This window comes from Ammodytes marinus, assembly GCF_949987685.1.
Source record: "Ammodytes marinus genome assembly, chromosome: 8".
NCBI lineage: Eukaryota > Metazoa > Chordata > Actinopteri > Uranoscopiformes > Ammodytidae > Ammodytes > Ammodytes marinus.
This window is the reverse complement of record NC_137212.1, coordinates 17,629,764-17,645,520: the sequence shown is the minus strand read 5'-3', so window position 1 is coordinate 17,645,520 and position 15,757 is coordinate 17,629,764. Positions and strand designations below refer to the sequence as shown.

Below are 15,757 nucleotides of genomic sequence, written 5' to 3'. Positions count from 1 at the left end.
GTTAACAAATGGATTTGGTAATCTCCTTTGTGATAACCGTTAACTCTGATCGAGGGTTTAGATTTTGTCGAGCCAGCTCAGGCAAAGAGAGCCAGGCTCTGTTGAACTTGCTACGTAATATACCCTTCTGGACTAAAACTTTTCTGTTTCTGTTTGATTGATAATTGAATAGAATTATGATGCTAGATGTCTGTTGTTTTTGATCAATCTGAATACAAACAAGTTTATGAAAGCGTCTGAGCTGAAGCAACAAACAGCAATGTGGAATTTGTATGAATAACTCATTCATTAAACAAAAAATCCTCCACGAATGTTGTTTGTTGGCAAATACTAGAAACACATAACACACGTGGATATTTGATCACACACTCTAAGTGTGCGTACTAGGACAGAGCATTCTTCTGCCTCTCTCTCTCACTTGTTAGATCAGGATGATGCTGATGTGAAACTTCACCACTGCCCTCTGCTGTCCAGCAAGCTGCGCTGCAGGGGATGGAACGACAACAATAGGCAGTGGACAAACAAAGCTTTCCATGCCGTGGCTCCTCAACCATCTTGCCTTTGGTTTGGAACTAACCAGCTGACTGCTTATCTGCACAACAGCCGTGATGAAATATAGGAGTGGAGCGGGCCATTTGGCACGGCCTATAATGAATCGAGGGCAAATTAATGGATTTCGGGGTCAATCCAGAAAACACCCCGCGATGGTAATAGCCAGCTCACACAATTTAACCATCTCAGCCTGAGGAGTGGTTCCAATGTGTTTGTGGCTTCAGATCACTGAAGCCATTATGTAACGATTGCAAAAAAAGAGCTGCGTGAACCCTCACCCGTTGACCTGTATTTTCCTTGATACTCAACTGATCATTTTCACTTGCCCTCCTGCACAGAGGGGTCAGAGGGAGCGCACAAAACCAACCCTGCAGCTGGTTCAGAATATGTGTCCTGCAAAAGGACACTTCAGCAAGGTAAATTAACTATTGCCACTTACTGGCATTAGGTCTAGACTCGGTTTGCAGTTACCTCTTCGTCTTTCGTGTCGACATCCACTTTCTGGGAGCCGATGGCCTTGCTGATGTGGTCGATGTTGTTTTCTCTGCAGTAGTCAAAGATATTCTTATCCTCTTCCCTGGGTCAAAAGGAGAGGAAAAGAGGAGAAGATTCAGTCAACAATTTTTTTTTTTCATCTGGGGTTCAAAAATCAGGTGACTTTGCTTCACTTATTTTTGGTATTACCTGCCTGGATTTTGAGATGTTTGCCTGAGATTTCAGGAGCCTCTACACCAGCACTATTATATGATCGGATAATTTTTTTTAAAGTATTTTAAAAAACAGCAACATTTTAACAGCAACATTTCTTTACACATTCAGTGTCCTAGTTGAACTGAATTAACCAGAGACCAGACTGTGGCCAGTTTTCATTGGAAGTTGTGACAGTGTGTTTAGTTTTTGATCCCGAGAAACAAGGTCACTATTTTTTGGAAATTCTATAACGTACAATGTTGTGAGCTAAACAAACCAAAGCAATTCCACTGATATATATTGTACTGTTTTGCAATAATGTCAGAGAGTGATACCTCAAAACCATTGCAAATGACACCAAAACAACTATTTGTGTGGCTGGATACCACCAGACTTGGAGAGAGAGGAGAATTCTTTTTTACTATAATTTGGGTGAACCATGTGCGGCCATTCAAGTGGATGCACTCCCATGAAAGCAAACGCCATGTGGCCAGAGTATTTAGTCAACAGATAACGAACACACTACTCTGTCTCATACAATAGCACAGTAGCCACACGTGCCACATCCCTCGGGAACACTGGCACACGACACACACACACACACACACACACACAGGAACCATCCCACCTCTGATTATATCTCTGTGCCTCTAATCACCTCCTGGCATTGGGGACAGGAGTGAGTGCTGGGGGGGGGGCAGGGTGCATAGTGGTGGTGAAGGAGGGCTGCTGTTGGGTGAAGGGGAGAGAAGGGGCGAAATCTCATTTAGAGCTTTACGCCTTCCCCTCCCTCTTACCCACGCCGGCCATTCAGATTAATTGAATTTAGCGCTCTATTGTCTGACAGAAACCCTACATACCCGGCTTGCTTTTACCACTCCCACGCAAGTCACTCAGTCATCCCCAAGGCCAAATCCACCCAGTTCCTGTCTCTTATTCCAAAGCACACACCTGGCTCCAGAAAAACAGTGGGCTGTTGCCACATGAGGAATGCCTATCAAGCTTTGTGTGTGTGTCTGTGGCCTAAACGCTTTCACAATTTGGAGTCCAATTACCTTTACAGTCTTTACAATCCTGTGATAACATGGAGATACAGAATTCAGGGCTAGGTAAATTCAAGCCCATAATAAAATGGTGACACACTTTCTGTCTTTTTGACTGGTGGTCCAACAAAACAAGACATCTGAACTTTGGGTTTAGGAAAATTGTGAAGGGGCAATTTTCACATGCTCCTGACTTTATAATCAACCAAGCGATTAATCAACCAATTGGGAAAATAACTAAAGGATTAATAAGCATAAAAACACATTGTTATTTTAGGCCCTGTCTGGGGTCCTTACCACCTCTACCAAACAATTTCCTGAGCGAAAGGTTTGTTTGAATTGAACAAAATTCCAACCACCAAAAGCACATGTGGGTTATGGTTGTTTTCAAACTCACAAAAAATCAAATCACTAGCAAGCCACCTGTCATGTGTTTGTGCTCGATGGGCTGTGCCTGTGTTTGTGCACACACAGGTCATGTTCAATATGTTAGTTGCTCTGCCCTACTGCAATTCACTACCCTCAACATCAGCCCCCCCCCCCCGTTGAGATAACAGCACGTTTTATACCATTTCAAAATTGACATCAACAAAGTTGTTCTTTAATGACCCTCTGCACTTCCCTTTCTTCAGCTCTTCATGTAAACGCTTCCCTCCCAATTCTCTCGTTCTTCCTGCCCTCCCTCTTCCTGCCGCCTCCTCATCAACCCGTGATGAATTATGAATAACTCATTACACTTGTATCACTGCTAGGTTATGTATGAGCACATTCATTTACATACTCCTGATTACCAGCGCTATGTTTATTCATGAGTCACTATGCTGGGCCACACCCACTTCCTTGTCTGATGGCCATGGTGACCCCGAGTGTCCCTGATGTGTGGCCGCCATCCGTCTCCCAGGCAACTAATCAATAGGACTTCTCATCAGTCTTTCGTCGATGGTCGTACGGGGCTGGCCTGACGGTCGTATGACACATGCTCACATACAGTATAGGACGCACAAGCAGACACATAATTATGAACGTGTAAGGTTATAAAATGTTAAACATTTCTAAAATAAGCTCCTGTATGAATGTATACACACAACCAACACCTCTTAAGAGCGGAGCACAGTGAGAGTACATGTGAATCCACCCACATGAACACACACACAGAGTATTTAGTCAACAGATAACGCACACACTACTCTGTCTCATACAATAGCACAGCAGCCACACGTGCCACATCCCTCGGGAACACTGGCACACACACACACACACACAACACACACAGGCTATAAACAAACAAATGATTAATGTGGGTCCTATAAACAACGTGACACCAACAGCGCCGCAATGCATGCTGGGAAGGTCACAGGCTACTCCGTCATCACAACAGCTGGGGTACCAAGCGGTGTGTGTGTGTGTGTTTGTGTGTGTGTGTGTGTGTACACTGGCAGATATGTCCTTCATCCATCAGGCTAAACTGGCCACAGTGCTGGAGAACACTCATCTACCTGGCGTGAGCTTCACACTGATCAACACCAGAACCACACCATCCATCACACACACACACACACACACACACACACACACACACACACACACACACACACACACACACACACACACACACACACACACACACACACACACACACACACACACACACACACACACACACACACACACACACACACACACACACACACACACACACACACACACACACACACACACACTCTCTCTCTCTCTCTCTATAGGACCTTGGTCGACGCTCTCAACATGGCTGAGCTTCATGGAAGTAAGAGAAACAATGAGAACTGAAATAACTCAGCGTTGGATTCCATCAAAGTGTCCGGACAACAAAGCCTCCAGTCTTTATCGGAAAGCTTCTTTCAGGATGGTTTCGGAGAATTACAAATGTAGCAAATGTAGCATTCAAAGTCCCTTCAATCAGACACTGATCAGCTCAGTAGCCTGGGGATATTGCTTATCAATCCACATTTGTCGATACACACACATACACATAGATACAGATGAGCGGTGAGCAATGCAATTAACTTTCTGTCTGGTTAACAGGTGCTTAGCTGTTTAATATGGAGCGGGTCCACGTGCGTGTGAGAGAAAGACAAAATTGAAATGCAGCAGAGCAATGAGTGTGACAGTTCCGGCCGGTTATGCATGAATTTGGATGCAGTCGCGTCGGCGTATAGCGGAAAGTGTATGTTTATGACTGCATGGGTGTGTGCACATGCCATGTTAATGACTTGCTCCTTGTTGGTTTCCCTCCGGGCATCGTTGCTACTGGATATCACCAAGGGGAGCATCGTTCTGGGGAACCCTGCTGTACCTGCCTCCCTCTGCTATAGCCGCCATGTCTTCATCACCCTCCCCCTCTCCCAAAGTGCCCCCAGAATCCTAACATAATTAAAAAGGGAAGACTCAGGCCGCCTTGTCCCAATACACGTGCATACTAATCACACACAGCCATTTAGGAGGAAAACCTGCAGGATTCACACATCTCATTTTCCATCTCCAAAAGAGCTCTTTTTCCATTGAAAGGAAGATGCGTTTTTTAAGCTCGAGTAAGTCTGCCAGGCAGTAGTAAATGGAGAATATATTTCATTAACATAAATCAGAACTGTATGACGTCTCTGGGCCCTAACTGCAGTTACGGTCTGTTGAATATAATCAAATACAGCATCAAGATCAGTGGTTAACAATGCCAGACTCCGATCGAGTTGACCTAAGCATTCAATGAGTGGTGATTCACAACTGGAGGGGGAAAAAACTGAGTCTGTTCCAGACCCCTAAAGGACTCGGAAATGCTTTTAGACGCTTTGGCCTCTAAAAAAACACAACCTAAGAGCTACAAAGTTTAAATAAAGACACGCGAGAGGTGTACAGAGTCAACAATGCACAGTGTGTCTTTGAAATCCTACAAGATGATCTTGTGTCTTATTTTTGTGTATAATCACTGTAATAGACAGTTTGTCTGGTTATCTGTGTGTGCATGTGCATGTTACTTTTAATGTAAATACCTGATCTTCTCCTCCTGGTACAGAGAGCTGACTGCTGCTCCGCCGAAGCCTGTTCTTCTTTCTGCTCCTCGTCTTTCCTGCCAAAGACAGTCACATATTGAAGAACAACATCCACCTGTACTTAGTATAGCTTTATGCCAATAGACTTTGCAACGCTGAGCCACAATACAGATGAATTTCAAATGTGTTGTTTTGAAACATGTCCCTGGGGCTTCAGACATGACCTCATAGGTAATAAATGTCCACCAGTATGCACAAGACCAATATAAAATATATAGCGACCTAATTTGTGACTCTTGTTAATCTTCTGGGTTTTTTCAAGGAATTCCATATTACATTTGGTTCAGCCAAGACTTTATTACACAGCCTATTCTTCGCCAACCAACCTCGACTCACAAAAGAACCCACACAAATCTGATTTCAGAAAATAGTGAGAGCGGGGGGAGAACATGACAAGCGAAGCAAAACAACTGTGCGTGCACTTTTGGGGACAACCTAATTCACTTGAGAAACTCTGAAATATTCGCTGATGCACTGGCTCTGCTCCTATGCAGTATAATGTAATACTGTATAAAGCCAGTGTCTGCTCAACAATTGAGGCAGGAACAGAGGTCAAATTCTGGCTATTATTCTCTCTCCCTGCTTGCCTGTCTATGGACTCCTACTTACACCATTTCACTGTGCTTCCAAAAGAATAGGCGCTGCCATGCTATGGCGCTTTGTTAACACTAATATAATCAGCTTCTTTTCAGGGGGGGCATTTGTGCATTTGCTGGCCAGTCTGCCAGGCTTTCTCCTGGCTTTGTGAAGCTTTGGGGCAGAGTCAGCGAGTATTTTGCCTCACAGCATGGCCGAAAAGAAAGGAATGTGTCATGATTAACAAGTGTTTGACAGTCAAAGTGATGCTATGAAAGAAACATAAATATGGACGGAGGGGGAACATGAAAGGGTTAAAGAAGATAAACAAGATGAATCAATGAAATGCAGGGAACGTAGAGATAGAGAACAAAGAGAAAATAATAAAAAGTGTTTGCGACGAGACTCTGCGCCGGTAAAGTAGGCCAAATGGGGACATGTGGCAGGCCTTTAAAAAGGCAAACATTAATGCCCTCTTTGGCTTTTCAATACTAGAAAAGACAAACCACTTCCATCTCTCTGGGGTTCTGCTTGTTTTGTGACTGTAAATTCATCCCCTTGTCTGGAGAGTATATTACACTTGTGGAATTTCAACCTAAAGCATCTTGTAGCCAGTGACAAACTCAATTAGATCAAGCTTGTTTTATATTTCCATACTTCGAACATCAAACACTCACTCATTTCTGAAAAGGCAACATGTTTGATGGTGTATAGGGGAGAACGGGGTTATATATCACACAGGTTGGTTCTCACAATCGTTATATCTCGGAACCAGAAGGCGCTGTCTGTGAAATTTTGGTATTTAAATATACAGAATTGGGATCAGAGGTCACTTACATAGTATTCCTTGGAGTTAGATGGCTGAATTTGAGAGGACTGTTTGTGTTTTTCATGTCAGTCAAATTGAAAATATTTAGCTCCTCATTATTTTTCTTCTAGGCTTTTACACAATGGGTTTATAACAAAACACTTGTTACCCTAAAAAGGTGTGAAGTATAGTTTAGACTGTTGTGAGCAAGGTAATTAGTTGTCAGATGGTTGGCCTTGATGCTAGCAAGAAATTCAAGTTGGGGTTGGTCGTCACATTTTTGGGGGGGTTGGTTGACACATGGTTGTATTCCAAAGGCTGCAGCCAGAGAAGGAACCCGTTAACAAAAGAAATTGTCAAGCTGTATCCTCACTGACACCCCAGAGAAGGAAAGAATAGAGCAGGAAAAGGCAGCTAGCATGCAAAAGAAAAAGGGCAACAAAATCAAAACAACCCAGTGCATCCAGTCAAGACCAACTGCCAAGGCTACGGCACCCCAGTGCGCTCCACCCCAGCTGGAGAAGAAGAAACAGTAAGTTATGTAGGCCTATTTGTCAACTTGACAATGCAATTAAACTTTCAAATTGAATTCTGCTTTCTTGCCTTCTTTTTAAGATTATTCCCATTAAGATAACATTGTGACAAACAAAAACAGGCGGGTGTCTGTTGAAGTTTAAAACTATTGGATCTGCCCAGTGACACTCTGGATCTGTCAACCAATCGCATATTGTGGTTTGGTTGCATTTGGTCGTGACGTATGCCATCATGCGCCGACTTCTGACTACGAATGAAACTGGCGCACGTATTGTTCTCAGCAGAACAACTGTGCAATATGTTTTATATTTCACAGACATAACTGAAGCTCAGGCTGATCTGCAGCTGGATGTGTGTATGTGCTCTCCATATAAGAAGTTGTGCCACATGACACATTTTTCCAAGTGTTCTGATAATAAAACTCTCCCTAACCAAGCAGACAGTACAAAGTTGTTGTTGTAACCGAATGCTGCTGCCCCAAAGGAGAGCCCATTCATGGCAACACAACTCCCCTGACACAATCCAATGACTGAGTGTGTAGCAGACAGTCTCTATTATGTCACCATACACACATCCAAATCCATCCTGTGACAGTATCTTGCATTATTCATATCCCAAAATGTAAGCTATTGACAAAGACTACATAATCATCTCATGTATATTTCATGCTACATGTACAGAATAAAGGGTCACTGAAATGCATGGAACCAAATGACATTGTGAGACTGACCTCTACTGGCAAATAGCAGCATTGCATCTTAGAAGGGCAATGACATTGAATGTTTCTATATTATATCATACTTTTCTAATCTTACCATGGAGCACACCTAAAGGCTAGTTTAAGTAAACATGAAAGACATAATTGGATTTGCCATTTAACAAAATGTTACCATCCGGTAGACAAGGTGTCATTTACAATCTGTGTTTTTTACATAATTTGCTAATAATGAGGGTGTTTATTAAACACCCTTGCTCCTGCATCTATAGTAAGACTGTCAATTTATGTTTATTATTGTAATCCAACCAATCTGTTTTGAAAACCACTATTTTTTCAGAATGATAGATAGTTTAACAGTAAAGAACGCTTCATACCGTAGTTTACAATCAAGATTAATGATGGCGCTTTTCATTACCTGGGTGATGCCTTCAGGGTCTAACACATTGACACAGGAAATGTACTCCTGCATTGCCTGCTCGGCCTCCATGTCTCCAAGCTGCTTCCAAGCTTGCCTGTAATGATATCAATCTTTGACATCACAATAACATCATAATCATAGCACAGAATCTGTGAACTGGATGTGTTACATTTTTCTTCTATCTTTCTATCTTTACCATGATCTCTCACATACACTTTTTGCTCAGTCAATAATACCAGTGCTATTTAAACTGCAATCTAATGTGATAAACTCCTTCATGCTAGCATACCAGTTTAAAACATATGTGATAAGATATTAATTGGGGGGGGGGGGAGGTATCCAATGTTAGAGTACGAACCATTTTCTCTGTCCTTCAAAGTCAAAGAAGCCAGGCTTCGATGTATTGCACTTCCCCACTTTGGCCTGAAAACCAGAACAAGTCCTTGTTATTACTCAGCTGATCTGGGGTGATCCAGGCCGAATCACATCAATTAACAACATAGAGGTGTCTGGGCCTAACTCATCAGTCAAACATCGTTGATGATACAAAGATGTTGGGGATTCAGTTTGTGTTTATATAAAGACAGGTCGTGCTAGTTTATGGGGGGGGGGGGGGGTAACTTGCACGACCTGCACGACCACAGCACTATTTGATCCGAGTCCGACACTCACTTGTTTATAGCGTGCGTACAGGTACAGCAGCTGGTCCCTGCTGGCCGTCTGAACCAGATCTCGTACGCGGTCTGCTGCGAATTCGAACTCCCGCTCCAGTTCCTCTCCCTCCAGTCGGTCCCCCATTTCCACCGCGCTGCAGTCAAATTTACCCAAACCCAGGTCTGAGTCCGAGTCCGATCCCGCTCCACCCAGGGGTTCTCCTGTGTCAGGCCGTGCTGGGTCTGTACCTGAGCCAGTCGCAGTGTCCGGAGAGGATGATGGCGACCCAGAAGCCATTGTTATTATTGTTTATAACGTTAGTGACCAGTCAGCACGACACGTGCCGTGGTTCCGTGTAAAAGACGTCAAATGCGAGCGTAGAACCACTGCCTGGTGTATTTATATTTGTTAAGTGCTTCAGCGGAGATTTTCTTTTTTTAATCCGTTATCGTTAAGATCCGTGACAGTCGGATTTGTTTAAACTGTTGGTCCGTCTCTGGTCCTTTCATCTAAAAGCACCGGCAAAAATGCTGCTAGTAAAAAAGGTTCCGGTTACATTCCTGACTGCATGGGCTCCGGTAAGAAATAAAAGTTAAAAACAAACGAAGAAATCACTGCAATTTTAAGTTTATTCTTGTTTGACCATGTTTAGAAAGAAGACAACCAAGTGTATATGCGAAGAAAATCGTTTGGGGTGGATTTGTTGTGTAGTAATGCGTTAACGTGCAAACAACAAACTTTATGTAAGGTTAACGTTAATTAGAATTATTAGGCGCTAAACTAGCGTGAAGAAGTCAAGCTGTTTTTTGAAATAGTAAAAAAAATTGATTTATTATATGTATCCAACTCCAACTAGTTACTATTCGCATTTGTGACATAGGACTACAGCTGCCACATGTGGTCATGTTTGTCGTATTTTAAGTGTAGCTTACGGCCTGCATTTTACTCGCTAGCGTAATGTTAGCTACAATGTTTATAGCCTCAAAACGCAGGTGAATTAAATTCGGGCTTTAATTAGGCTACCTTAGGTTTTTACGGCCAATTTATTTGATTAGAGTGGGTTTCGTTACAATTTCATTTCAGTTTGAATTTTCAGCTCGAACTTTCACGTCTGTTAACAACAAATAGCATGTGGTTGTGCAAGTTCCTGTTTACATGTTATATTATGTGTTAGCTATTGATAACCTAATGGAATGTGTGACTATTGAAATGAAAGATAAATGTTAATTATCAGCTGTGTGTTCAGAACACCCGATTCAAAAATGGAAGACTTTCTCTGACTGAAGAATTTGTAAATACACTGCATGTTATGGGACTGTAGCCGAGGTCAGCAGACACACTGACTGTTTTGAATACTTTTGCAGATGTGTTTAGGCTACTAGAGAAGAAATGGACAAGGCCATATCACTATCTGCATTGTCACAGGCAGAGAGGAAAATAGAGACCTAAAATGATCTGTGTATTAGAATGCATCTTCTTAAAAAAAAGAAAATAAAAATTCTAACTATCAGTAGCTGTGTAGGCCTATCTGAATCTGATGGCAGTGGGGGCGGGACCCGATAAGCCTTTGGCTTCTCCTGCTTCCCTTCGGACGATAACACAAAGTAGGCTAATATGTATGAATATGCAATGAGAAAATGATGTATTATGTGTAATTGTCCGGAATAATAATAATAAATAAATAATAAATAAATGTTATATAGCGCACATATAGGCCTACACACATATGATTGACTCCTGTCATTAGGTCATTATGCAAATATATTATTCAATTGCTGGCCCAATGCATTGGCGCGGTGTGGCCAGCAGGTGCTGCTGTTGGCATAATGATGAATCGTCACCTGTTATTTCACTGCTACACTTAGTGGTTGTCACACCTCAACCACACTCGTGAAATTAACTCAAACAAATAAATCAAAGACGGACCGAATTTGACCAGGATTGACTGCAAAAAAAAAAAAAAATCATACAAAAAGGCTGAAACTAGGCCTACACAAACACACTCAGCTTGTTTAGGATGTTTCTAGTTTTATGCGTATTACCTACCGTTGCATTTGTCATATATTTAGGAGACTGGAGTATGGGCAGTATAATGAGACCCATTTGAAGACATCTTAAGGGTAATGGTATCCTATTATCATGTTTTCCTGAAACTATCTGCTTTCCCCAGGTTTCTGTGATTATTCAAGCTACCAATTAGGCTACAGTTATTCGCTGTCCTATTTCCAGATGGCTAAATTGTAGGAAAATGTAGTGAGCAGAAGGAACAAGTCTACCCATCTATAACTCAAATAGTGCAGTTAATCAGAAATGATAGCAGAAGATAGACAAAGAGATGAGTGGGCCTAGAGTCAATCAAGATTTTAAAAGTAGGCTAGCCTATGTCTTTCAATATGCACTCTTTGAATGGAGGTTGCACAAAACACAGAAGGTAAAATTCGAAGTAGGCTATCACAAAATGTATTTCTATTATATTGTTTAACTTTATTCCTCGTTTCATATAGCAGACAAAAAGACGCTTCCCATACGGCGACTCCAGAGACAAGAGCCCTAATGAAAGTGGGGTCTGCGCTCTAAATTATATGTGAGGAGTTCCCTGACCGCACTGCCAACTATAGTTTTCACAGGAGGTCCCAACAACGCCCGGTCCTACTGCGCGCTCTGCTGACGCAACCACGTCGCCTTGTCTCAATGCGATGGCGGACCGCAATGTCCCCAGACCTGCCCAGGGAGGGACGGAGCAAAGTCACTGAGCCGCTCTCACCGGCTACGTTAACCTGCCGCCTCGACCACCTGTTAAAGAGTTCCCGCTGTTCCTTCCCGGGAAATAGTATGCGGGACGGGATCTGCTCGGAGTGCACTGACCGGGACGAGCCAGAAGTGGAGTGAAGTGGAGCGGAGTGCGCCGGACTGACGCACCGCATGTTGAGCCAGCAAGTTGACTGAAATAACAAAAGTCGCCTCGAAGGGGAAGGGGACAGCCGCTCTCGGATTTAACGGAGGTTTGAGGGGACAGTTGTTCCGGCAAAATGAAATTCGCGGAGCATCTTTCGTCCCACATCACTCCAGAGTGGAGGAAACAGTATCTTCAGTATGAGGTAAAGTAATATTTATTTAGTTTGTTTAACAAACGCCTTGTGGATATGGAAATAAATGGAAACGTGTAAATAGACACTATTTCACACTGGGAAGTGGAAGATAAGTCATTATTAACGGACAATATTTAAAAAAAGTAAAACGTTTTTATTCAGCTATAGCTTTACTCGAGAGCAATAAACGATAGGAAAGATAAGGGATGCCCTATTGTTTATGAAGGAGAAATTGACTGCGGCTGATGGAGCAGTCAGTGTGCCGTTAAAAAAAGAAAAGAAAAAGAAAAAAACACATAACAGTTTACTGAGCAAGCAAATGGCTTTCATATTGGAACAATAAAATGAACGTTTTCTTTATTTTACCAATTCCTGGTATAAATATGGAACGGAATATTCTATTAATAATTAATTTCGTCAGCTCCTTTGTTTATTATTAACCATTTTCTTGCAAATATGTATAGCCTACTGTAAATATTATTTTACATAATAGTTTTGTTCCATTTCTTTCTTTCCCCCCTTTTTTACCCATACAACTGAAGGGGTATCTAGCTATAAAAAAGAAAAAACAATCAATTGTTCATTGTTAGTTGCTATGATAACTCCATCCTACAATTTTACCTTCTTTGGATTATCCTTTTTTATTAATTCCCCCCCCCCCCCCCCACACTATCTTACTAAACACATTGGAAATATCCCAGGCCCCAATTATGCACTGTTGTCTAACTAAAAATAACCTCTTATTCTTTCACCTTGAAAAGAAAAGGTGTCAACATAGTATTTTTTTAAGATGTTGTGTACAGTTAAACATAAATGGTTGTCTATAGGAATCAACCTGCCAGACTTCACCCAACAGGATATTCCATTTGATGTCTGTGGTTTAAAGAACATTTGTGTCCATATATGGTCCTTGTTGTATGGTGTGCCGTACTTGAGGAGTATTTTATTTTCACACCCCACTTCTTTGCTTTGCTGGCTGTACATTTATAGCTTTAGTGCCCACATGTAGTGACAGCACAGGCGGCTTCGTTCCATTTTGCTCTATGAATTATAGACAAAGACCCTGTTCTCTTCTACCTCACCAGCCTACATCCAAGACTCAACAGAAGCTCACTGCACTGGTTTAATTTTGGAAACATTCCCTGAATTGTATTTAAGTTAGATAATTATTACAGCGGACATTTGGATCGGTCCCGTCTGACATGCATTATATGCTGTAATCATTGTGTAATGAAAACAAACTTTAAGTGCAAAAATTATTATTTAAGGAAATGTCAGATATATACTCAAAAGAAGTCAACTCTGTTTTATAATTGCATTTGAATCAGCTATAAATGTCCATGCATAGCCTATGGGATCTTTGTAAATGTACACAGACTGACACACAGCTCAGACAGATGCATGGCCATACCAGCCATTTTACACCTCCAGTCTTGGCTCAGCACTCACTGACCTGAGATGGATGATGATAGATTTTCTCTGTCATTTTACGTTTAGTGTTGCTTTTCAGTATATCTTAAATTGACATTAAAGTTTTAATATCATAGTATTTTAGCAATTTATTTACAACAGTCACTATCAATAGAGGCAATACATAAAAACTGTTTTCAAGTACAAATGATTATATGATTATTTTATTCAAATGGTGCATTTATCTCTTTAGATAATTAAATTATCCTTTTTATTGGAATAAGCGATTGTTCTGAGCATGAAAGACTGATTGACTTTATCTCCCATATCTGTAAGATTTCAATTGCAGGAAAATGTAAATCTGCTGTCTTCACAACACATCCAATTCCTCAAATAATACTATTATTTGTAGCAAGGATGGGTTATTATTTTTGTGTCATTGCATCTGCATTCAGTCTTTGTCTCACCTCTGTAAACACCCTAACCGCCTGAATGTGTGTGTGTGGGGCGGGGGGGGGGGGGGGGGGGGGTGTACCTACAGATGACGGACATCTTACTCAAGGCTTTATGCCCTCTGAAACAAATCAAGAGATAAGGACAAAAATCAAGTTTTCTGCAACAAATGAAGTCATTTTGTCATTTAGTATTTAGTCATTGACTTTATGAAAAATGTAAAGGATTGATATGCTGCAGTGGTGTAACAGAACTGTGTCAGTCGGTAAATTGTTATGCAGTGAATAAAATAATTCAGAGAATTGCATACAAATATTTGCACACAGTGGTAGCAGTTGTGTTGACGGTAGCCAACACAATTGCTGTATTGTATTACAGTTTTCTGTTCATTTAATTACACTTTATATCCGTAGCCAATGCAGTAAAATATGAATCTTCCACACTGTCTGTGGCATATGCAATACAACAGCTGCCCACATCCAAATTGACTGTGGTTTGAAGTGATATTCTTGCCTTTGTGTACTAGTTCGATTAATTAACCTGCTGCCCAGTTTTCACTCTCCCCGTTTTTTTTAGGGCACGCTATTGTGTGGAAAACTGTGCGCCGTCTATTCAGATTGGTCAGCCAGTTTCTATGCAGATGAGATGAATGCGGCAAAGTGGCTGTTACAGCAAATGCAGACTTTACTTACTAAGGCACTTCATGTGAACATGCAGGCATTCACAAGGCGATTGAGTGATAGAGTATAATTAGGTGTGTGCTTCATCCTGTGGGATTTCAGTTATACACCTATATGCTAAAACAGCTGTTTGGTATGGAGGTGTGCATGTCCAGACGATTCCAGAGCCTTCTAACAAAAGAAAAGGGTTGCAGGTTGATAGAAAGGGAGAGGATTTTCCATTAAATGCAATAGTTTATTGCAAAACATTCAAAAGCTGATTTATTTAAAACAACTGATGGCAATGCCTTTCTCTACATGCTGTTTGTCACGCAAAACCAAATGTAAGATGTGTGGAGACAATAAGGTTTGGCAACTGTTGAATCATATGTTTCTATTGCATAACAAATTTGTATTGAAAAAATAGACGTATAGAAATGAGAGATGGAGTTGCAGGTGTGTGTGGGCGAGAGATCAAGGCCACATATGCATTTACCTCTGCAGTCTACTTTAATCACTCGTGTAAGCCTAGATGAGGAGGAGGAGGAGAGTGCATGTGGAGGCTCACATTTACGATTCAGACTAGCAAAGTGCTGTTATGTTAAGGTAACGCAGGTGCTCATGCGATTCAAGTGAGTGATTGTTGTTTGTTCAAAGGTGAAGGCGTGTCTTTCTCCAGTTAATCTCAGCGATGAAGTTTAAATGTCGAAGCTAGCACAGTGATCTTTGTACGGTGACAGACATGATGGAAATGGTACTTAAAATATGCAAGGTTGCTCACATCATCTATATTGTTTGCACTGAATGTGTGATTTATCAGCATGTTCATCAGTATCCAAATTATGTATACAACATGCACGGCATGGAAACTGCTGAGAACCCCCCTTTCTATTGCTCCCTCCTTCCTACCATGCTCACCTCATCGTTCCTCCCCCACTGGGAGGACATCTGCTCCCCGACCAGACCTGCCCTCTGCTCCCCTCCCTCCACCCTATCCTCTCTACATGCAGGGATCCACTCAGACACAGAGCTAGGGATTCAAGTGATCCACCTTTTCTGTTTGAGCCAGC

At 41.7% G+C, this 15,757-nt stretch overlaps 2 protein-coding genes across 2 annotated transcripts in view; one reads left to right on the top strand and one right to left on the bottom strand.

Annotated features, from left to right (window-relative positions):
• The window catches only part of acbd6 (acyl-CoA binding domain containing 6), a 32,975-nt gene extending 23,413 nt beyond the window's left edge, over window positions 1–9,562 (bottom strand). Inside the window, exons 1-5 of the mRNA XM_080032739.1 lie at window positions 9,095–9,562; window positions 8,781–8,845; window positions 8,420–8,516; window positions 5,309–5,385; window positions 1,024–1,129 (exon numbers count right to left, since the gene is read on the bottom strand). Of these exons, the coding sequence (XP_079888865.1) occupies window positions 1,024–1,129; window positions 5,309–5,385; window positions 8,420–8,516; window positions 8,781–8,845; window positions 9,095–9,373 (624 nt within the window). The 5' untranslated portion in view covers window positions 9,374–9,562. The remainder of the gene's footprint in view (window positions 1–1,023; window positions 1,130–5,308; window positions 5,386–8,419; window positions 8,517–8,780; window positions 8,846–9,094) is intronic.
• A 2,543-nt stretch (window positions 9,563–12,105) lies between these two features.
• The window catches only part of xpr1a (xenotropic and polytropic retrovirus receptor 1a), a gene marked incomplete at both ends in the record, with an annotated part of 64,313 nt that continues 60,661 nt past the window's right edge, over window positions 12,106–15,757 (top strand). The window contains one exon of the mRNA XM_080032474.1: window positions 12,106–12,174. Within this exon, the coding sequence (XP_079888600.1) occupies window positions 12,106–12,174 (69 nt within the window). The remainder of the gene's footprint in view (window positions 12,175–15,757) is intronic.